At 36.3% G+C, this 23,048-nt stretch overlaps 5 protein-coding genes across 5 annotated transcripts; 4 read left to right on the top strand and 1 right to left on the bottom strand.

The window, feature by feature from the left end:
• The first annotated feature begins 3,323 nt into the window (after positions 1-3,323).
• On the top strand, positions 3,324-4,091 carry LOC142640110 (uncharacterized). The gene is made up of 2 exons (XM_075814203.1): positions 3,324-3,742; positions 3,959-4,091. Exons 1-2 carry the CDS (start codon positions 3,324-3,326, stop codon positions 4,089-4,091), a joined length of 552 nt encoding a protein of 183 aa, XP_075670318.1.
• Positions 4,092-4,097: 6 nt separating this feature from the next.
• On the top strand, positions 4,098-4,538 carry LOC142640109 (uncharacterized). Its single transcript, XM_075814202.1, has one exon. It carries the CDS (start codon positions 4,098-4,100, stop codon positions 4,536-4,538), a length of 441 nt encoding a protein of 146 aa, XP_075670317.1.
• An 8,419-nt stretch (positions 4,539-12,957) lies between these two features.
• Positions 12,958-13,674, top strand: LOC142640108 (dirigent protein 25-like). Its single transcript, XM_075814201.1, has one exon. The coding sequence runs from the start codon at positions 12,958-12,960 to the stop codon at positions 13,672-13,674; it is 717 nt and encodes a 238-aa protein (XP_075670316.1).
• A 1,968-nt stretch (positions 13,675-15,642) lies between these two features.
• LOC142641575 (dirigent protein 24-like) lies at positions 15,643-17,070 on the top strand. The gene has a single exon (XM_075816019.1). It carries the CDS (start codon positions 15,665-15,667, stop codon positions 16,964-16,966), a length of 1,302 nt encoding a protein of 433 aa, XP_075672134.1. The 5' UTR covers positions 15,643-15,664; the 3' UTR covers positions 16,967-17,070.
• Positions 17,071-21,749: 4,679 nt separating this feature from the next.
• Positions 21,750-22,769, bottom strand: LOC142637967 (dirigent protein 25-like). The gene has a single exon (XM_075811957.1). It carries the CDS (start codon positions 22,721-22,723, stop codon positions 21,860-21,862), a length of 864 nt encoding a protein of 287 aa, XP_075668072.1. The 5' UTR covers positions 22,724-22,769; the 3' UTR covers positions 21,750-21,859.
• Positions 22,770-23,048: the final 279 nt, after the last annotated feature.

Genomic DNA, 23,048 nt, shown 5'->3' with positions numbered 1-23,048 from the left:
GAGGACAATTTTTACACCAACAATCCAGGACCTTTTGTCATAATAGTGACATCTACTATTGTGAAAACATTTAGAGGTAATAACTTCTTTTAAACATATCTTTTCTTTTACATAATTAACATATTTTTATTAAATATAGGTGAACACTATTTGTCATCTACAAGTGCAACAAAAGTATACATCAATTTAGAAATACCTGAAACTACAACATTGATTGATAGGTATTTAGATTTTCCATACCATACTTTTATTCTAATTTGTTATTTCAAAAATAATCTTGATACTTTTATTTAGTACATTACAATCTTCATATCTAATAATTATTCACTATGTTTTGATTTAAATCTTTTACCATCAAAGAAATGTGGAAAAGACTGAAATTGAAGGAATTCCTCTACAATTCAAGCAAGAAATATCAGTTGAAAAAAGAATCACACAAAATAGAAGAAAAATCAAGCAAATAACATCCTTGGAATGGACGTCAGATGATCAGGTACTCAACATTTTTTCCCAATAACGTTATACCAATAATATATTTAGTTCTCAATAAGCTTAACACTAAATACATTTCTTTTTTTCTTTTATATTATAGGAAAATGTCTTCACATGCCTTGCAACAATTGAAAATATTGAAAAAAACTTTGGATGGTAATATATCGGATGCGCAGAGTGCAACAATCTGAAAATGATTTTTGGTGCAGCCATTGCAAAAGTAACTCTAATTTTCCAATTCCAAGGTAAAATATAAATTACCAATTTTAGAATCATTCAATATATGTAAACATAAAAAAAATATATATATATATTTATCAAACAAAAATGAAACAAATTATGTATTTATACATGCAGGTATAGAATTCAACTCAACGTTGATGATGGAACAGAGCGTGCTGTATTTATTTTGTTTGACAAGGAAGCTGAAAAATTACTTCACACAACAGCAAAAGAACTATCAAACAAATATGCAACTGTAAGACCATACAATTAGCAATCTTTCATTTAATTTGAAAAGAATATACAAAATTATATTTAATATTTTATCAGATGAATGTGTTAGGTTCTAAGACCTTAGGGACTAATGTATTAGAACTTCATTATGTAATGTGTTGGCAAACCATGATCAAAACATTTAGTCTAGGTTTAGACTTGCTCAAAGTTTGGTTTAAATTAAGTTTGAAATCGAGTAATTGCAGGAAATTACTATTCAATTTCTGCAAAGCTCGATCGATCAAAAATTAGATTCGATTGATTGAAAGTCGCAGATCAGCAAAAATCAACAAACGTAAAAAGGCCATAACTTATCCGTTTGAAGCTCAAATCGCGATCCATTTTTTCCAGTATATAAAGGACATCATAAGCTAACCCTAGGGAGGGTTTTCAAAGTTTCTTAGAGAGATTAGAGTGCATCTTATGCCTCTTTTGTAGATCTAGGGTTTTGTACCCAAAAGCTCTCTAAGGTTGTTGTTTAAGCTGTGTGTGTGAATCTCTTGTTAGATCTAGAAGTGTTTGCCTTCATACACACTTAGGGTTATCAAGATCAAGATTGATGTCAAGAGATTGATGATTGTTTCAGTTGTTGCATAAAGAGCTTAAAGAAATACAAGTCGTATACTTGTGAATGTTGTGGATCTGAGAAAGAAGTAGTCTGTGGACTCGGAGCTGTTACGTGGTCGTGGTAGTAAGTTTTTTACTCGAGGTAGCAATAGGATGTTAGTGGTCTAAGTCGCTATTGTAAAATTTCAATTCTTTCATAGTGGATCTGTTTTGCCTTGAGGATAGCTAGGTTAAATCCTCCTCAGATTTTTTACCGGTTTGGTTTTCCTAGGTTATGATATTGTGTGTTATTTACTTTTCCGCTTTGCTTTACATGATATGATTTTTTTGTGTTAACCTAGATTTGAATAATTTACTTAAGTTAATCACTTGGCTAAATAACTAGGTTAAACAACTTGTGTTTTAAGGGGTCTAAAAACGTACAGAATGCAAATTCCACCCTACCAAATGAAATAGAGAAGCTCATTGGAAAAACATTTGTGTTCTAACTAAAGCTTAATGACTATAATTGGAAGGAAGGATGGGAATTATATACAACTGAAAAGGTGTTTGACAACATTTCAAATGACGAAACGACAATGAAACTTGATCATATTACAACAGTAAGATGTCAACTATTACAAACTTAAGCCTATTTGTAAATCCAAATATTATGTTTTAAACCACATATTGTGTTTTAGGAACCACTGCAAAATGATGAAATCAAGGAAAGTCCAGATCAGACTTCTGACAAAAACACATTTGAAATATTTGATAAAAAACCATCCATAAGCGCAAATAATGATCCAGCTGACCCACCCAAAAAAAAAAAATGATGATATCACAACAGTAAGCTTTCTACTTCTACATTTATTTACAAATTCATTTAAAAAATATATATATATATATCTACTATGTACTTTAATAAACATTCTTTGGTGTAGGAAGCATTGGAGAATTATGAAGTCAAGAAAAAACGTAGACCAAACTTCTAAGAAAAACAAATTTCAAGTTCTGGATAAAAAACCATTAACAAGCACAAATAATGATGAAAGTAGATCAAAAAAAGAACACAATAATGGTGCCATCCCATCAATGAGTTCTGCCTCTAATGTTGAAGATGCGGAACCAAGTGATGATAACATGTTCCTTCGAGATCTAATCAATTGTCGAAAAGCTACAAAACACAAGTCATCAAAGAAGAAGAAGCTTCAAAGACGCAAATGATATTGGAATTTTATATTTTCTTCCCTTTATGAACTTATTTCAAGGTTTTATTATATCTTCATATTGCCTCAAATAAGTCAAATAAAAGACTTTGCTTCATTAATAATAAAATTTTTTTGGAAAATCAAATTGGTGTCCAATTAAGCACTAGCACTAATAAAATCAATACCAGCCACCAACTATAGCAACTCCTATTACATGAAATTCACTCATTTAAGTTTAATTACAAAGTGACCCGCTTTTGCACATGGAAACCTTACACAGCTTGAACACTGGAAACAGTGTTCTTCAATTTCTCGATCTCATCTTTCACACCGGTACCCCAAATGGATCTGATCTCTTTGAAATTAGCAGAGCCCAATAATTCAATGATCTTTGGGTACACTTAGGTTAAGATGGAATTCGTCAAAAGCTCAAATAGAATCAGCTTGGAGTTCCAAACTAATTTTATATGAGACATTATTGCATTTATTAGAAAAATTGATTTTGCTTTCCACTCCAAATGGAGTTGATATCCAAACATCAAGCATAATTTGCAGTCTGAGCCATAATTCAAGTCACTAATGTTTGAAGTTGTCGAAGACTTACTAGATGATGGGATTGACAAAATCAACTACAGACGAGTTCAATACGACAGACGAGATCGTTCTCTGACTCTGATCGTGTCTTTTCCCCAAGATGGGCACCTCCCTCAGGAAGCCAAGGAGGCCAAGAAGATCAAGAAGAGGGCAGTCAGATTTACGATCCTAAATGACACCTTATACAAGAGAGGCTTCTCCATGCCTTACTTGAAGTATGTCGATGAAGAAGAAGCCAAATACATCCTAGAAGAAATCCACGAAGGAGTTTGTGGGGACCATGCTGGCCCCAGATCCCTGGTAAGCAAGGTCATTCGAACAGGTTATTTCTGGCCAACTATGCAAGTGGACACAATAGAACTCGTCAAGAAGTGTGACAAGTGTCAGAGGTTCGGGAATGTCCAGTAACTTCCAGCAGAGAGACTGATGACGATATCATTCCCGTGGCCATTCGCACAATGGGGAGTCGACATCGTCAACCCACTGCCCTTAGGTAAAGGTCAGGTAAGATTCCTACTAGTTGCTATTAATTACTCCACAAAGTGAGTCGAAGCAGAGGTGATAGTGACCATCCCTGAAGCATGAATCCGGAGCTTTGTGTGGAAGAATATAATTTGCAGGTTCGGGATTCTAAGGACGATTATATTAGATAATGGGCGGCAGATCAACAACCAAGGCCTCGGGGACTTCTGCTCGGGCCTAGGCATCAAGAACCAGTTCTCATCCCCAGGACATCCACAGGCGAATGGATAGACAAAGATGACGAATCGAACACTGCTCAAGATTATTAAAGCCAAGCTGGACGACGCGAAGGGTGCCTGGCCAGAAGAATTGCCTAATGTCTTGTGGGCCTACAGAACCATGGCGAGAACCCTAGCAGGAGAAACCCCTTTCAGGCTTACTTATGGCACTGAAGCAGTAATCCCAGTCGAGGTAGGAGTGGCCAGCATCAGGCGAGAGGTATTCCATGAAGAAAACAACGACGACCAACTACAAATTAACCTGGATTGCCTAGATGAAGTAAGAGACAAAGCTTTCAACAGGATGACGAAATACCAGCAGAAGATGGCCGATTACTACAACAAGAGGGTAAAACTCAGAGGACTTGACATAGGCGACCTTGTCCTGCGCAACGTCACTACAGCGACTAGAGACTCTGCCCAAGGAAAGCTTGGCCCCACATGGGAAGGACCCTACTGAGTCGTCCACTACTCTAGGTAAGGCAGCTATTACCTGGAAACCCTAAATGGGCAGAGGCTCCCACAACCATGGAACATTGAGCACTTGAAGAAGTACCACCAACAGATGTAACAAATAAATGTATTCATTCCTGAAATTAATAAAAGAATCGCTCAGCTAATGTCTTCATGTAAACAGGTCTGGTTAGCTGTAAGTCACAAAAACCAAAGATGGCCAAGTAATAAGATTCCGCCTAGATGGATGTATATTCCTGACGAAGCCAAAAGATAATCTCAAAAATGGCTAAGTAATAAGATTCCGCCTAGACGGATGTAAATTACTGATGAAGCCAAAAGACAATCTCAAAAATTGCTAAGTAATAAGATTCTGTCTAGACAGATGTAAATTACCGACAAAGCCAAAAGACAATCTCAAAAATGGCTAAGTAATAAGATTCTGCCTAGACGGATGTAAATTACTAACGAAGCCAAAAGACAATCTCAAAAATGGCTGAGTAATAAGATTCCGCCTAGACAGATGTAAATTACTGACAAAGCAAAGAGATTGACAAGATCCTTGAAAAAGTGTAAGTCACAACAGAAAGACAACAAGTGTGAGGAGAAAAACCTCGAAAGTAAGTTAATCGAGAGGAAAAGGAAAAGTCACAGCTAAAAATTTCACTAAAGCACTAACAGATGTAAAATACCACAAGCATAACACAAGTGTGCAATCACAAATGCAAGTAAGTACGCAGCTATAAAAGCCCAAAAACAACGGGCAGTTACCATTTTTTTTACATCTAAAGGCCCATAAACACTAAGCTAAAAATATTGTTCTCGAGACAGATTAAAAGAAAACTGTTCTGAAATTTGAGCCCAAAACATAACGGGCACCCAATTAAAAAAAAAAAAAAGGGAGAAGAAAATTTTCATAAGTATTAGGTTCAGGCGTCAGCAGCAACATCGTCACCGGTAGGGGCGTCACTGGCAGGGGCATTCACAGCGGTGTCAGTCTTAGTGGTCAAAGACTGGGCAGCCTCGTCAGCAACCATCTCCCTGTCTACCTCTTCCAAGTCTAGTTTTTCCAAGTTTACTCCAGAGGGGTGCTTGATGAAGTATCTCCTCAAAAGTTCAAACCCCTTGAAGTACCAACTGAAGAGCACAGTGTTGTACTCCTCAATTTGCTGGAAGCCCTCGATAACCTTAGCAGCAATGACTCTGATCTTCTCCCTGGCAGCCACAAGTTGCTCATCCTTCTCCAAAACCAATTGCCGTTCAACCTTGAGGTCGTCACTTAGTTTCTTGGCCTTTTTCTTGGCAAGGTTAACTTCGCCGATAGAAGCTATCAAATCTTTCTTCAACTCCGAGTTCTCCACCTCCAAGGCCTTTACCTGTGACAACGCAGACTTGACCTTAGCCTCCTGAGCAAGATACTCCGAGGAAAGATGAATGCTCTCCCCCAGCACCTAAAAAACACACAAGGGAATCGAACCTCAGAACAACGTAAAAAAAAAAGAACAGAGAAGGGATAAACTTGCACAAGTGCTTTACCTGGACAAGCTTGTGGAGGTGACGACCCACTAGCTCATTTGGGGACGAACTCGAGAATGCCTTCAAATCTTCCGCAGTCACGACCCCATGAGCCCGGTTCACCGCCAGTCTCTCATCGTCCCAGATAGTAGACGAGCGAGAATCAACCTTCTCCTTCTCACTGTCAGATATGCGAGGCCTTTTAGAAGCGGGGGTAGGGATCTTTTCAATCGAGGTGGCAAGAGAGGCCATCCTCGTCGTCTCAGTACCATAAACAATGGGAGTGATGGAAGTAGTTAGAGTGACGGAGGAACCGTTCCCTGTGACGCGTACCGCCTTCTTCCCGATGTTGGAGAATGGCTCGTCCTTCTTGGACCTCATCTTCTCATACATATCTTTGTTGAACTTAGTCGTCATTTCTACTAAAAGAAAACACTTGTAAAAAAAAAAACTCCAAGTATATATAAGGGGGTCAATACTGACGAGCTCAATACTTACTCTTTTTTCCTTCAATGTCGATACTACGTAGGACGTAGGGGGACGAGTCAGGACCAAGGTTATAGAAGGCAAGGGTTTGTGGGTCTACCAGATCTTCCTAACTTTCGATCGTTTGGGTGTACTCAATCGCTTTCTCAACACGACCTTATGCCTGCTCTTGAGCTTAGGCCGTCTCTTAACTGTGCAAACAAGAAACAAAGGAGTTGGTGACCATAACAGCAAATACAACAAAATTAAAAACGTCGGGAAGAAATACTGACGCACCTGAATTCGAGGTCCTCCATCGACGGAGCAACCTCAGATATCACCCCAATCCCTGCTGGAGGGAGTCTCAAAATCATCCCCGGACACAAAGAAAAATCTTGATTTCCAATACCTGAAGGACGAAGGTAAACCCCTAACAATCCTTGTTCTCCTCTCCCAGGGTAATAACTCATAATATCCGTACTCTCTAGACTCTTTCAAACGATATAGATAGATGAGTTCACCTACCTTAATCATGTCCCCGTTAGTGGCCAACCATATTTCCATACAATTGACCACTATTCTCTATGAATTGGACATAATTTACCTAGGAGCAATACCAAAGTAATCTAAAAGCTCCATCATAAACAAATAGACGAGAAGCCTAAGTCCACAAGTGAAAGCAGCCTCATAGAAGCACACCTCACCAGGGAAAAAGTGGCAAGTCCTATCCTCATCATTGGGCCGACGAACACGAACCCGCTCCGAAAATTGAAACCTATCTTTGAACCTACCCACAGTGTCAACATCCAACCCACACACCTCCACGAGGGCGTGAAAAGCCCTAACCTCTCGAAGGGTCGAAACGACAGTATCTCCCTCCATCGGGTCACCACTAGATGATAACCCAGTCTCGAGTTCACTAGACCTAACCTCAGACATCGTTCCCCGCTCTCTCACCAAACCCTCAAACCAATAAATTGATTGACAAAGCAAAGGTAACAACTCAGCCACGGAAACGCCCAAACTGTTACCCTCTAAAACAAAATTCTCAAGGTTTGGGAAAACACCTAAAGGCCCCCCTAAACGTGCGAAAAGGAAGGAAACTGAGGGGCAAGCTATTCTAACCTCAGAGTTACTAATCATGGACACCCAGAAAAGACACAGAAGAAAGAGGTAAATGCTAAAATCCCAAAAACCAGAAAACAAAAGCAAAAAAAAAAAAAATCAGATGTTTACTACCACCAAAGAAAGAAAACGAGAAAAGGGGAGAAAAACGTACCTCAGAAAGAAGAAGATAAGAAGCCCAACACCAACACACATCGGCTTGAAAAGGAGTTGCAAAGAAAAGTTGAAAAAGAAAACACTCAGAGAAATGAATGAAAGTTTGAGGAAAACGAAAAGTAAAGTAAGAAAAGGAGAAGTTTAAAAATCAAGGCAAAAACTGAAAATTAGCGGGAAACCCAAGAGTCATACAATGGGAACATTAACCCCTCCAACCAGAATACGCCATGTGGCCACGACCAGTATGGCGCCGCCACTACGCATTTAATACGGCATGAAATCCCAAGAGTTTCCTGCAATCCAAAAAACCTTTCATTTTCTATGGTCGTCATGACACGTCACAACAACCACAGATTTGGGGGCAGCTAATGGGACTGACGAAATCAACTACAGATGAGTTCAATATGACAGACGAGACCGTTCTCTGAGACGAGCCTAAGCAAGTGCCCATGTCACCGACGAGGGTATCAGAATCATTCAATGTCGCCAGTAATGCCCCGAACAGTTACAAAACCAACTGCACAGACCGTTGTGGGCATATTAAAGCCCCATTACTTAGCAGGAAGCGTTACCAAGAAAAGCATTAACATCACAATATCAACCACAACGGCTAGAATCCAGAGCAACATATATAAAGCCCTCACATTGCCAACACAAGGTACTGACACAATTACGAGATATATCTAATCATTCTTACATTCTATTATTATAAACTCCCTTGTACTGACTTTGGCATTGGAGGCGTTGTGGTAGGCACCACACCGGTGACCATTTTAGGGAATTGTTACTTCCACTGCAACACAAGCGAACATCCGGCTCCATCTGGACAAATTCACTACAACTGACGAACTTGTGCTTCATCACTAGACATGATACAAAAGGAGTCCAACAAAAGTGGATCAAATGAAGACTGACTTGGATTAGGAAATGGAATGGTGATTTTAGCTTATGAATATATGCTTAATATGTTTCTTCTTGGTCAGTGAAAGAAAATAGAGGAAGATAGATCACAAGGAAGCTAAAAACGGTAGTTGACACTTTTTTTTTTTTGGTGGATGGAAAGCAGTAGCTGAACTTGAAATACCAACTGTGGGAGCAGGCTCCGAAGCAACATTTTGGCCTTTCAATGAGGGATGACTTTGCGTCACAAATATTGTTTTTAATTTTATTATAATATTGACAATGATAAGGTTATGCATTATGCCCGTAATTAATAAAAGTAATGTTCAGTGTTCAATGTTCTATTATCTTTTTATAATTTTCAGATGACAGTTAAATTTTAACTCTTTTATTAGTTATGGAGTAAATTGGCTTCTATTTTAAATGATGCTAAAGCCCCACTTGATGTAATTTACTTTGCTGTGCTCTCTAAGGATTTAATATTGTGCGTTCCTGCAATGAAGAGGTTGCTCAGCCAATTATATTTGCATTAATGGATCGAAGTGCGTCAGAGTTGAGGGAGCCCCCTAATTCAGCTTCTACCTATACACCTTCATCTTTTGTACACACACACACACAATATAAATAAATATATATATATGCCAAAAAAAAAAAAAAACAAATGAACACTGAATAGTCAAACATAATTTACAGGATTTAAGATTTATAGAGAAGGGTATATGAAAGGCTTCTATTCAAAAACAAAAAAATTAATTAAAAATAATTGCAAATAAATTCAACAATTACTCATCCATACAACAATCAAAACACACCAAAAATAACATAAAAATACACTCTCCACAATCACAAAAATGAGCATGCAACATGAATTACCAATAGATTTATTGCTCAAAATATTTTCCAATGTTGGAAGACATTTGCCAAAAATTTTAGGCAACATGAAAATCAGGTACACAAATTTAAATTTAAATCTCATCTTTGTTATTTTCACATTAACTCGCCACTTTTTCTCTACTAATCACAATCAACCACATCCAAAATTGTGGCACAAAATATTGAAATCCTATATTTTCTCTTTTTATTAACATTTTACTGTGAAGTAGTGCGCAATTCTATAGTCATTGTTATATTTCTAAAAAAAAAAAATTATAGCTTCATTAATCAAATATTGCAATTAAAAAAAATGTTTATACACTCCCTAGAGGCCGAACAAATGCTGAGTTTTTCTTTATGGCTATGGCCCTTCACATTAAAGTTTCCTGTGTTAGATAGATGGTGTATTCCAAAGTCATAGCATGAATGACATTACATAGTCAGCGTGATGCGGATATATATATATATATATATATTTTTTTTTTTTTTTTCTTTCTCATTACAATGTTGATCCATATATCCCAAGTTTCAATTTTCTCTTTTTATTAACTTTTTATTATGAAGTAGTGCGCAATTCTATAGTCATCATTAAATTTCTAAAACAAAAAAAAAATTATAGCTTCATCAATCAAATATTGCAATTAAAAAAAATGTTTATACACTTCATAGGGGCCGAACAGATGTAGAGTTTTTCTTTATGGCTATGGCCCTTCACATTAAACTTTCCTGCGTGAACAAATGGTGTGTTCCAAAGTCATGACATGAATGATGTTACATAATTAGTGTGACGTGGATATATATATATATATATATATTTTTTTTTTTTTTCTTTCTTTCTTTCTTTCTTTCTTTCTTTTTCATTACAATGTTGATACCATATATCCCAAGTTTCAATTTTCTCTTTTTATTAAATTTTTACTATAAAGTAGTGCGCAATTTTATAGTCATTGTTATATTTCTAAAAGAAAAAAAATTTATAACTTCATCAATCAAATATTGCAATTGTGATGATAATAATGTTCATGTATAATTCTTAGTATATGATTATTGTCATGTTTTGTCACCATCTGATTTTTTCTAACGCATTAGTTTCTTAATATGTGTTTTCGTTTTTAAAAACAGCTGCAAGCGATTCAATTGGCTAACCAAAAGGAAAAAAGTTCTTCACTACATCAATCTAACTGGACTACTCCAAAATCCCCTATGCCTTCGAAACGATGAAGAAAAACTCATTCATCAATGCTTTAGGGCTGGAAACAAACAAGCACTATTTTGGGTCGGAGCTCACAAATATTTTGTACATGATCAAACTAAAGTGGGAAAAGAAATCCTTCTTCAAGCAAACATAGAAGGAGACAAAAATGCAAAGTATGGACTAGCAATTGCGTTATTATGCGAATCAAATGATGAAGGAATACAACTACTATTATCAATTCTAAACCAACCAAATGGAAAACAATTGCTGCAAAACTATCGACAAATCCTTCAACATACAGTTTTTGGAACAAACCCATTTCGCATCCCAAAAAACCAAGCATGCAAGAAAAATGGAGTGGGTCATTGGGATAGTGAATGCCCTTACCCATATGGAAATGAAGAATTACATGTAACATGCAAAATGTGCTCAATTGACTTGGAAATGTACAAATTAGCCAACTGAGTTTGGTAGAAATTATGTTTCCAATAAACATAATACAATAAAATTTCCTCATCCTATTTATAATACTAATCTCTATCTTTAAAGGAATAGATCTTTTTTTTATTATTAATATTTATTTAAAAAGACTTGCAACAACTTAATTACAGCCTTCTAAAGTTTTCACCTAGCATGACGCTAACTTCAAATTTATAAAATCCTTTCTATCTAATTTTAAGTTAATTAAATTTTACTAACTTAGGAAGACGATTGATCAACTCTGGACTGACTACAAGGCCAAGTATAGTTGTATCCTTTCCACATCTAATTCCAAGACAATACCTTCTATCATCACGAATCCTACAATATATTGTTTATACATATATAATGCAGCTTAAGTAGTAATACATTCAAAAATATTTCAAATAATAACACGATCATAAAAAAAAAATTACCATGCGCAATGCGCGGGTCCACAACTAGTTTATATAATATATAAAGTTGAAGTGTAGCATTTATTATTGTCACACTCTTGTTGATTTCGTCAGGGTAATATTTCAGTCTAGTTCTGTCTACTTTAGTTTAGTTTGGTCCATTTAATGAATGCCTTAGGAGAAGATGTTTGTGCATAAAGATGAGCAACTTTATTGACATTATGTCATATTCTTAGAGTAATGTTGGTAATTTCTTGATAAAATTACATTTTTTTATGTTATTAAAGTCTTACTCCTTTTTTTTTCATCTACCTTCCCCTATATATGTGTGTGTGTGTGTATTTATCAAATAAATAAAAAAGTCTTACTTTTTTTTTTCCCTAATATAAGTGATGAATTTACTTATATCTACTTCCTCTTTTGGTTGTGGGTTGTAGTTAGCAACTCATAAAGTCTCTTGTTGTACATCATAGGTTAAAATTATTTCTACTTCCTCTTTAGATCATTCAAGATATATAAATGATAATTCCTTTGTAAAGAGCACTAGAAACAAATTCCAACTACACATTAAATTATTTACAAATCATCACGCCTTATATAATAATTGAATATAAAATGCATTATGTTTCATTGTAAAAAAAAATTACTAAATTTAAAACACTCTCAAATAACAAATATAGATAACTTAATTTAGAAAATCTAATAATTATATCAACTATACTTTATTAAAAAAATAATCATGTCATTTTAAAAAAGACTTGAGACTAACACTTATAAGTCTCGCCTTCTATTTTCATTTTTCACTATTTAACAAACTGTCAAATTTTTCTGCACATCTATGACAAATGGTTCTCAAACCAAGTTCTAATCGAATAGAACGCGGAGCCAATGAGTTCAATCTCACATGGATCTACGATTAGTTATCATAAAAAGAATGTCGTAGGTTCAAATTTATCATATATATATATATATATATATTAAATACACAAATAAAAGAGTTGTCTTAAGAAACAAACTAGTTAAATTCATCTTGTAAATAAAAGAATTGCTCTCACACCAAAGACAAAAGTAAAATTGCTCAATTATATAAATTTGAAGGGGTCAGGCAACATTTTGCTTATTCATCCCTCAATTAAGAGGCCATAAGATGAAAAATAATTAAAAAAGGCCATAAGATATTGTTTAGATTTAGACTTGATAAAAATACTAGATCCACAACTAACTACCCCAACTAGATCTAACCAAACCAATTCTTCGAGCCCTACCCTTTTATAAAATGAATTGTCTAGCTGCAAAAGCAAAAGCATTATTTCCTCATGAAAATGGCCAAGCTTCCCTCCATGCTAACCATAGCCTTTATCTTACTTTTATTCATGGCCATAATCAATTACTCATCTTCTGCTAGAACTCTTGGCAATCGAACCCCAACCAATCAAAACCATTATCACAAAATCACTTTTCTAATGAGAGACGTGCTCAATGTGACTCACCACCCCTTATCAAAACCCTCAACTGCTAAAGTCACTGGTCAGCTGCCTTTCCAAAAACCACTAGGATTTTTCCCTCCTATTGGAGGAATCCCCTTAGACAATCCAACAATTCAAGGCACAGGATTGTCCACTCAAACACTTGACTTATCAAGCATTGGTCTATCTTTCCCAGCTAGAGCTACTCTTCAAGAATTGGAGTTTGGGACAGTAAAAGCAATAGATGAAGAAATATTTAAGGGGCCAAGTAACATGTCACCTATACTTGGAAAAGCACAAGGGATATATGTTGCAAGCTCAGAAGATGGGAGTAGCCACATGATGGCAATGACAGCATATCTTGCTAGTAGTGACTTCAAAGATGGGTTGAGATTTTTTGGGTTGCACCAAACTGATGTTCCTGAGTCTCATATTGCAATTATTGGTGGCACTGGGAAGTATCAGGGTGCTAATGGCTATGCAACAGTTAAGGCTGTGGATGTAAGGTCTCATGTTGACGGGGAAGGAAAAGGAACCAATAAGGTCCTTTTGTTCAATGTATATCTAAGTTAGTAGAACCTTTGGTAGCCAAGAGACATATCGATTTTGAGCTAAAGCTTGTGCTTTCAGCTGTTACATTTACATTTAACTATATAGTGAATGTTTTAATTGAAAATTGGGTTATTTGGATCATTTTGTTTTGAGTAAAATTTTATATATATCCAATTTTTGTCATGGCACTTGAAAACCTATCAACTATGTATTCTTTGAATGTTGAAACTAGCAAATTGCAGGAAAGATTTAAGATGTTTACGGCAAATTCATCAATATTTTGTTAATTTTTCAAGGCATACAGTTCTGCGGAAAATGCTAATGGAGAAATTTTTACTACCATTGTTGATTAATGATTAGCATCAATGCGCTGGTTTTTATTAATGGAGAGGTTTTGTTACCATTGAACAACTAAAGTTAGCTGCAGCTTCAGCTTAACAGATATCACTAATTTACTTAATTAATTTCATATTCATGGATTTTTTTTTTCTTTGGTCTTGCTGCCTAAACTTCCCTAAAAGAGAAGGCTTCAACCGGCTTTGAATTTTTAATGGCCCCATTCAATTTTTTTTTTTATTTTTTTTTATTTTATAGGAACCCATTCTATTACCTTAGAGCTTGAATGAAATTTTCTATATTTAACATTCCAATACATGATTCAAAGTAACAGGTACCAAAACTCACTAATCGTCACCTGAAAAGAGAAAAATGGGGAAAAAAAGAAAGAAAGAAAGAGAGAGTATTAGGTACCGACTGTATTAGGAAAATTTTCTTGTAGTGGCCTTATGCTTCTTTTAGACAAGCTTCTGCTATGCTGAAAGCCTGAATCAGTTTCACAATTCCAAATAGCCTCTTCAGATTCAGAAAGAATGGAATATCGTAAATTGAAATTTATGAAGAATAACCAGATAATGGATCTTTTTAATGGCACTATATGCTACGAATACTAATAAAATTGTGATTTTTTTATAGGTTAAAATTATGTGAAAAGTCACATCAGGCAAGGAGTATGAATTAATTCACCTCCATTCTCTGCAGGTCATGTAAGTTGTTAGTGCACACCAAAATATGCACTAGACTGCTGCACAATTTATATTTTCAGATCCTATCACTTCAATGTCTCACTGGACTAAATGCAATGCACGTAATTTCCCGTTGTAAAATGCCTAAGATGGTCGTGCGGTTGATGGAAATGCCAAGTTCCATTCAACTTAATAATGGTTGTATAATCTATGATAACTTCTAACATATTAAATTCAGTGATTTTGTTTGAAAGATAATGAATTAGCCTTCTAGTCCAAGCACCAATAGGCTCTGAGACTTGATCCTAGTTCGAGAGTGTATCAAAATACTGGCCATTGGCAAAAATTGATAGGTACCATGGCATTGATATTGGGCAACTCCTCTGCTTCAAACAACCTTGAGTTCCCAACAATTACAGATACTTAGTGGATGCACAGATACATTTCCTATGTTAACAAAATAGGTCGGGAAAGGAACTTGATTTGCTCAATTATTAAACAAACAGAACCCACCAATTCATTATCATTAGGTGCATGATTTCTCTTACCTTCTTGAAGTTTGTTTTTGGTTTGTTGGGATAAGTAATGTTTAAATGTTGTAAGTTAGGAAGGGATCCAATCAATTTTTACGAGGAGGCCTTGTAACACTGATCTACTCCACTAGAGTCCCACTGCCTGTTTTTGAAGTTCTATTATAAGATATTCTGACAAGAGTCCCCACTAAGAAAAAAGGTTATCCCTTGGTTCAGCTTATAGTCAACAGCACTATACTACTATAGTACTCATATATCATCAATGAGTTAGGTGTTTCAACCAAAACACACCCTGGCTAGGGGAAAGGGTATGCAACAACTCCATAACATCAGCTCCACTTCTCTCTAGAAATTCTCCTCATAAAACTCTCCTTAGACTATATATATACCCATAGAGAATTCTCCCTAAGCAACAAAAGCACATTCAATCATTCTCCTTCTTCTTCACATCCCAAAATGGCCAAACTTTCCCTCCTCACAACTAAAACACTCAAAGCCACCATGTACCTCTTGTTCCTAGCCATCATCCTAGGGTGTGCCAACTCTGCCAGGATCCTTGATGACGTGGATACACAACCCCCCATCCTCCCTAATCCATCTCAATTATCCAATCCTGCCACAACAACTGACCCAAATGTAACTCCAACTGTGGGTCCCACCACCACATTGCCAAGTGGCCAAATCCCTGCCACCACCACCACCACTCCCACTACTATAGTCGATGACACTGACTCGCCACTACCCGAAACTGAAACTCCTGATGCAAACACCACACCCGTGGCACCCGTAACTAGTCCAACTGTCGACCCAGTTGCTGACACACCACAGCCTGAACCTGAAACTCCTAACGTAGACACCACACCTGTAGCACCTATAATCAATCCAGTAGCCCAGCCAAATGTTCAAGTACCCAACACCATCCCGACACCCGTTGCTGGCGTGGCACCCGTAGCTAGTCCCACCCCTACCACCACATCTCCAACTGGACCAACCCCAATTACCACCGCCACCTCAGCAACACCTGGCCCACCAATTCCCCCACTAACCTTCTTCATGCACGACGTCCTAGGAGGGACCCACCCATCAGCCAGAGTGGTCACAGGGATCATAGCCAACACCCAAATCAACGGCCTACCTTTCTCCAAACCCAACGACAACATCTTCCCAGTCTCCGGAGGGGTCCCACTAACAAACCAAAACCTCAACGGCCTCCTCAACAACAACAACAACCTCCCATTCCTCGCAGGTCTCAACGGCATTGGACCCCAATCCTCCACCACCTTCCAAAACAGCGGCAACAACGACGTCACTAACGGCGGAAACAGCCAGCCGTTTGTGACGGCGGGCCAGTTGCCATCTGGGGCTTCGCTACAAAAACTCATGTTTGGATCGTTAACTGTTTTCGACGACGAGTTAACCGAAGGACAGGAGCTGGGTTCAGCTGTGATTGGTAAAGCTCAAGGCTTTTACTTGGCGAGCTCGTTGGATGGGACGAGTCAGACCATTGCTGTGACAGTGTTGCTTTCACATGGTGGTGGTCAACAACACCAAGACCAGACGGTGGTGGAGGATACGATAAGTTTCTTTGGGGTGCATCGTACGGCGTCGCATGAGTCTCAGATAGCGGTGGTTGGTGGGACCGGGAAGTATGAGAATGCCAAAGGGTACGCCACGTTGGGATCGCTTCATCAGGAGGATCAGCACACCACGGACGGCGTCGATACCATCTTGCAGTTCAGTGTTTACCTTTCTTATTAGCAGTTTGTAGTTGTTGTTGATTGGTGTGACTGTTTCTGTGTCTGTGTCTGAATTTCAAGTATCTGTATTTGTATGAGAATGTTGTTGTTTATATATTAAAAGAAAGTTTGGATCGTTTTGGGTATCGATTTGAATGAGTCTGAGCATGTAGTAATGCTTGCTTACATTTTTTTTTTTTTAAGGTTAATGCTGTACTCGTTGAAAATTCTTAATCTTTTTGATAAAGTACAAGTGTACAGCATAAAATGTTTTTATCAATGGAATCAAAATTTGAAATAGCCAGCGATTAAGAAGAAATGCAGGATTTCGAAGCCGATCCAGTACTGTATTAGGAAATAGAAAAGCTAATAAAAAAGAAAATAAAATATCTGGTGCATACTGCATATCTCTTAACAGCATTTTCAGTCATTTATTTAATTTTTGTATTGTTTGAACAGTGAACAGTGATATTTAACTTTTACCTACTTATATTTTCAAATACACTTTTCAATAGATTTTCTATCTTTTTCTCCATCTCATTTAAAAATTATTTCGTCATTTATTCTTTACTTTATTTTTAACAACTAAATATCTTCCAACATTTTTTATTCAATATCTGATTATTATAATAAAAAAAAACATTTGAAGCATAAATAGTAAAAGTTGCAATATTCTCTGCTAGTAGAAAAGCACGAGAGCAATTCTAATTTAAAAAATGGAGATAGAGAATCCGTTGAAGTGTGAACAGTGATATTTTTGCTCAAAAAATAGACATAGAGCATTTATTGGAAATGCTTTAACGCACATACAACTGTGACTTTTTTTTAGAGAATTTTAACTTATGGTGTCCGCTCGTAATAATAACCACAACTGTTACTTCAAGTTAAGATTTTGAACTCCAAAACTGTATTTCTCTTGTTTTTTGAGATTACACATATTGGGACGTGGCACCCAATACTCAAGGGACAAAGACAATACTGAGCCTAGGATTTGGGCAAGCCCAAGACGTACCTTTATGAGAAAATGAGTTCAGCTATAGAAGCATGTACTCTGGAAACCAATCTTATAGCTAGGGCTCATCACCCTCGGTCCAAGCATTACTGGACCATTTAAACAATCCAAGATAAATGTTCATAGATATAAGGGCATCTCACCAAACTACGAACTGTATCCGAGGATGCCCAAGGCCTAAGACATCCCACCGAGATACGTATACTATTCAAGGATAACCAAAATGCCTAAGGCGTACCACCAAGTTACGCCTAATGTCCAAGCAATATGTCCTCCAAATCTTCCTGTTAAATCCACAGCAATCTATCTGATGCAATTACATTCAATGCAACAGATAATTTATCAGAATAAAACAATAAGCTCCAAAAGTCTTCATTCATCATAACCTTAACAAAAGAAGAGCCTGATGGGATAGAAAAGCTGTCCAACCATACCAAGACAACACTTAGAATACGTTTGGATGCAGCGTTTTCCAGCTGCGTTCACGTTTTTTTTTTTTTTTCCACGCGCATATGTCACTGTTCATTGGCCATGAACAGTGATTTTAGGCCAATGAACAGTACTTTTTGGGATGAACAGTAATTTTTACACATTAAAAAATTATTTTTGTACAGTATTTTCAGTTTTCAGTTTTCAGCAATAAGTTCTATCCAAACGGACTCTTACTGTGGCACAAGGTGGAGAAGAAAATATGAAGAACCATGCACATAATAAGGATGAGGAAAAAGGGGAAAAAAGGTATAAAAAGGAAAGAAGACAAACAAAGAGTGTGTGTGAAACATCAGGAGTGAATATTGTAATTGAAGGGAATAATATGAATAAGAGTTTTGCTTTTTTAAGTATTGGTACGAATATAAGTTAAATTTGGGATTCTTGTTCAAAGTTCCCATTGCGAATTGTTATAAGCCCATAATCTAAATTAACTATGTACTTAGGAAGGTAGTCTACCTCGGGTTGATTCCTGCCTCCACAACATATTTTTAACTGGATGTTGTGCGGCTAATCAATTGTAATTAAAAAAAAAAAACAAAACAAAACAAAAGTCAACCATAAACAAATACACCTTAACACTTGCTAACAAGACTTTAAAATTATAGGACAAAGTGAAATACTACAGTAGCATCACAATCTAAATTAAGAATAGGAGAGGTAAGATTTTGAAGGTAAATCACATTATACTAGACATGATATACCACAAAATTCTTTCATTGGATATTTATGTTTTAACTTGAAATTCCAATTTATTTTTGTCACTGATTTATGTATAGTTTTTGAAAGACTTTTTTTTTTTAAAGATACATTTTAATTTTTCAGACAAATAAAGTATTAAAATGATCCAAACACACACCATAAGCAATTAAAATTCACTCTTTATGAGGTTAATAATAAAGAATTAAAAAAATAAAATAAACTCTTTATGAGTATCTTAGATAGATAACCAGTTTTTCGTTCTATACATTCAAATCAAGTTTGGGCCTGTACATAAAGTGGGGTGTTTTTTCCAATATTGGTCAAGCAATCAAATTCATCATTTTTTACCATCTTACTTCTAGTTTTGGAATAAAAAGTAAGGTTCAACTTTTGTATAAAAGAAGTAATTAGACAATACTTTGAAAATATTGTACTCCCAAAATATTGTTTAATATTCCTATTTAAAAATTGGACAAAATTTAGTTACAATTTTGGTTGTAGTCTATAAAGTTACAACCTTACTCAATATCTTTTTATTAGAGGTGATTTTTGACAAATGCACCATTGGACTACACTTTCTTCTTATATACTCTATACTTGCAAAACTTCTAAAAATTTGAAGATCAATAGATATGTATTTAATAAATTGTTTAAATTGCAAGTTTTTATAGTTTAAAATTATACATAAAATATAAGCTTACAGATTATATAATAAATAATATCCGATTGACATAAAATTTGATATGTGCATTAAGAGCGTTAAGAACATGCAATTCAACGGTTAAATTTTCAAAATATGTAATAATGTTTATTATATTAAGTAAGGTTGTAGCCTTAAGTTATAACTAATTTTGTAACTAAATTTTGTCCTTAAAAAAGAGAAGCAAGAAATCTAAAAAAATGAGATGGTGTATATCTCATGCTATGTAGCGGATATAAGACCCCTTTTCCCCGTTAATTTGTTCATCAACTAATGCCAAAGTGAATGAACGGGAAATATCTGGGTCTAGATCTAATCAGAAGTCTCAAGCCCCTTTGAATTTATTTAATTACTTGATACTTTATCATCATTCATTAGTAATTTTTTTCTTGATAATTCGATGATTAGAGGAAGGGGGATTTGAATCCTAAAAATTCAATAGTTGAGCTATAAGGTTCTTGTATTTTTTTGTTTGATAATTCAGTAGTTAGAGAGGGAGGATTTGATCTTGAATATCTCAACTAAAAACATCGAGAGATATTAGTTGAACAAAAAGATTGTTGGCACCATTAGTTGTAAAGAGTCTAAAAGACCAATTATGTAATTTAATCTAGTGCATCAGCCAGGCTAACAGCACAAAAGAATCTGTTCAATCATTTTGATCTACCATCTGTACACCTTTTAGATGAATTAAGGACATGATTCTTTTCTCAACACACCTCATTTCTTGTCCGTATTATACGAAATGTTTATCTTTGAGCCCAAAATTTTATTATATGTTAAAAAGGGGAGGTTTGGAGGCCATTCATGTGATATCTAATCCAAGATATGTTGAATATATTACATGTACTTTTAGATGAAGATGAAGCCAGAGATGCAATCCGAGGGACAAGAAAGAAAATTGGTTATTGATGACTTTGAAGACACCTCGTGTATTTGACATTTGTTGTTGAAGGTGTTAATTCAAGCATAAGGGTGGGACTATACAAGTATATATACGACAGGCTTTCCAACTTTAATAATTTATGAATCTCTGCAGATCATGTTAGTGGATGCTGCTATTAGGCACCCCGGCTCCAAGAGTGATATATTTGAACCTATAACATGCTTATAAAATTTTTGATTTTGGACTAATGCTTATTTCAAGGTTTTATTCTTCGGCAGAAGAAACGAATATCCAAACAAAAAGAAAAATGATGTTACACTTATTACAAATTTAATCACGTACGTGATACTTGGATTCTTAGAGTGTGCACTATTGGTCCACGACACTTATGCACCAAGTCACTTTTAGTCATTTCTATTATCTTTTCTTTATAGAGAGATCAATCCCTCAAGTCTCCTAAAAAAAAAAAAAATCTGTCAAGTCTCGACACTCACAACTTTGGTCTTATACACATAAGGCTTAGAGAATTAATAATTCTTGAGAGAGAGAGAGAGGTATTTGGATGTATTTGGAGCTTTAGTTTTGTGTGAGTGTCTTTGTGCCACCTATGAAATCTTTCTATTTTAATTAGTGAAACTTTCTCTTGGTGCCACTTGGGGACTTCGGCCTAAGGCTAAACAATGTAAATCTTTGTCTATGTGTAATTGTTTATTTTTTTTTCTATTTCTATTTTGCATAACCCTGCTATTATAAATTGGATATACTTGAAACAAATGGATTTCAAACCTTTTGCTATATCTATTCTGCTTTCTGTTTGGAAGTTGTCTATATCACATGAGATGAATATACTTTGCAATCTTTGAGATGAACTATCTTCTCGAATTTAGATGATCAGAGGGGAGTTTTCCACCTTGCTTTTACAATACCATCACCATGCCAAGGGAGAAAAGCCCCTCCAAACATTGTAGGGAAAGAAATAACAAGTTGGAATCATTTGGTTTCACCAGAATCACAAATAATCAAACACAATGCTCTTTAAGGAGCTTAAATTCCCAGATTGCATCTGTCTTACAATTACAGCAAAGTTAAAAAACCACAAACTTTTGACATTTCAAACACAAACGCATTAGTAAGAAATATAAACGGTGAACTCCAACTTCGTCTCCACACCATCGGTCTCATGCTGCTGATTGGCCTGATCCGTGAAGGTCTTAACTGTGGCAAATCCCTTTGCATTAACGTACTTTCCAGTCCCACCCATGATAGCTAATTGAGACTCTGACACACCAGTTCTATGTACCCCAAAGAAGCTTAGACTATCAGCATAATTCCCACTCTCAAACATAGCAGTAAAAGCCATGGTCTGACTAGTACCATCCTCTGAGCTCACCACATAGAACCCTTGTGCCTTTCCAACCAATCCTGACCCAAGCTCGTTCCCCTCAGTTAGCTCATCATCAAACACTGTCATAGTGCCAAACATGAGCTTTTGGATGGCAGAGCCTGACGGGAGTTGACCCCCATTAACTACTGGAACGTTTGCACCATTGTTTTGTAACACAGGTGATGTAGCGCCACCAAGGCCAGTGAGGAATGGAAAGTTGTTGTTATCGTTATTTTGAGGTCCATTATTGCTGACTGGGAGGACTGCCCCATTGGGCTTTGCAAATGGGAGTTGTCCATTGAGAGCCGGGCTGTTCACTATTCCTGTCATGGCTTGGGCCGAGGGCTTTGTACCACCTAGTATGTCATGCAAGAAAAATGTTAAGGTATGGGAGGAATCAGCATTAGCACCAGTGGTAGTGGTTGCAGCTGAATTAGGTGTAGTCACTGGGGATACATCGCTGACTGGTGGGACAATTGCATTGGTTGATTCTGGTGGAAACTCGTCAAGGCTTCGAGCTGAGGTAGCAGATAAAATGGTGAGAGTGAGGAACAAAAGGTAGGCTATGGCCTTGGTTGTGCTAGAGAGGGATCTGTGGGTTTCCATTTGAAGTGCTTGATAAGGAATGAAAGATAAGAGAGTTTTGAGGAGATTGTGTTTGGAATTGTGGTGATGGATTGGAAGTCAGGCTAGTGTGCTTATATATAGCTCGAGGTTCCAAATTGGAGTTGATGAGATGGAGTTGGTGATGAATCTTTTGGTTTGACACCAATTGTTTGGGTTGAACAATGGTTTAGGTACCTAAGGAGGTGCATATAATTGTTTGACTTGCACCCACACAGCACTTGCAACTTCAAAAAGGATTCCCGAAGCCGGAATAATGTTCATTCAAAGACAGAGAAGTTGATTATCTTACAAGTTAAATGCAATT

Source organism: Castanea sativa, chromosome 6, assembly GCF_040712315.1.
Source record: "Castanea sativa cultivar Marrone di Chiusa Pesio chromosome 6, ASM4071231v1".
NCBI classification, from domain to species: Eukaryota; Viridiplantae; Streptophyta; class Magnoliopsida; order Fagales; family Fagaceae; genus Castanea; species Castanea sativa.
Note: the sequence above shows the minus strand (reverse complement) of the source record. Positions and strands in the feature narration are given on the sequence as shown.

What these genes read in the sequence shown, in the direction of transcription:
- LOC142640110 (XM_075814203.1), top strand. Translation starts at nt 3,324, where the DNA reads ATGTTTGAAGTTGTCGAAGACTTACTAGATGATGGGATTGACAAAATC. An exon ending in CAGAGGTTCGGGAATGTCCA is followed by an intron (nt 3,743 to 3,958) that starts GTAACTTCCAGC and finishes TATAATTTGCAG; the next exon opens with GTTCGGGATTCTAAGGACGA.
- LOC142640109 (XM_075814202.1), top strand. Translation starts at nt 4,098, where the DNA reads ATGACGAATCGAACACTGCTCAAGATTATTAAAGCCAAGCTGGACGAC.
- LOC142640108 (XM_075814201.1), top strand. Translation starts at nt 12,958, where the DNA reads ATGGCCAAGCTTCCCTCCATGCTAACCATAGCCTTTATCTTACTTTTA.
- LOC142641575 (XM_075816019.1), top strand. Translation starts at nt 15,665, where the DNA reads ATGGCCAAACTTTCCCTCCTCACAACTAAAACACTCAAAGCCACCATG.
- LOC142637967 (XM_075811957.1), bottom strand. Translation starts at nt 22,723, where the DNA reads ATGGAAACCCACAGATCCCTCTCTAGCACAACCAAGGCCATAGCCTAC.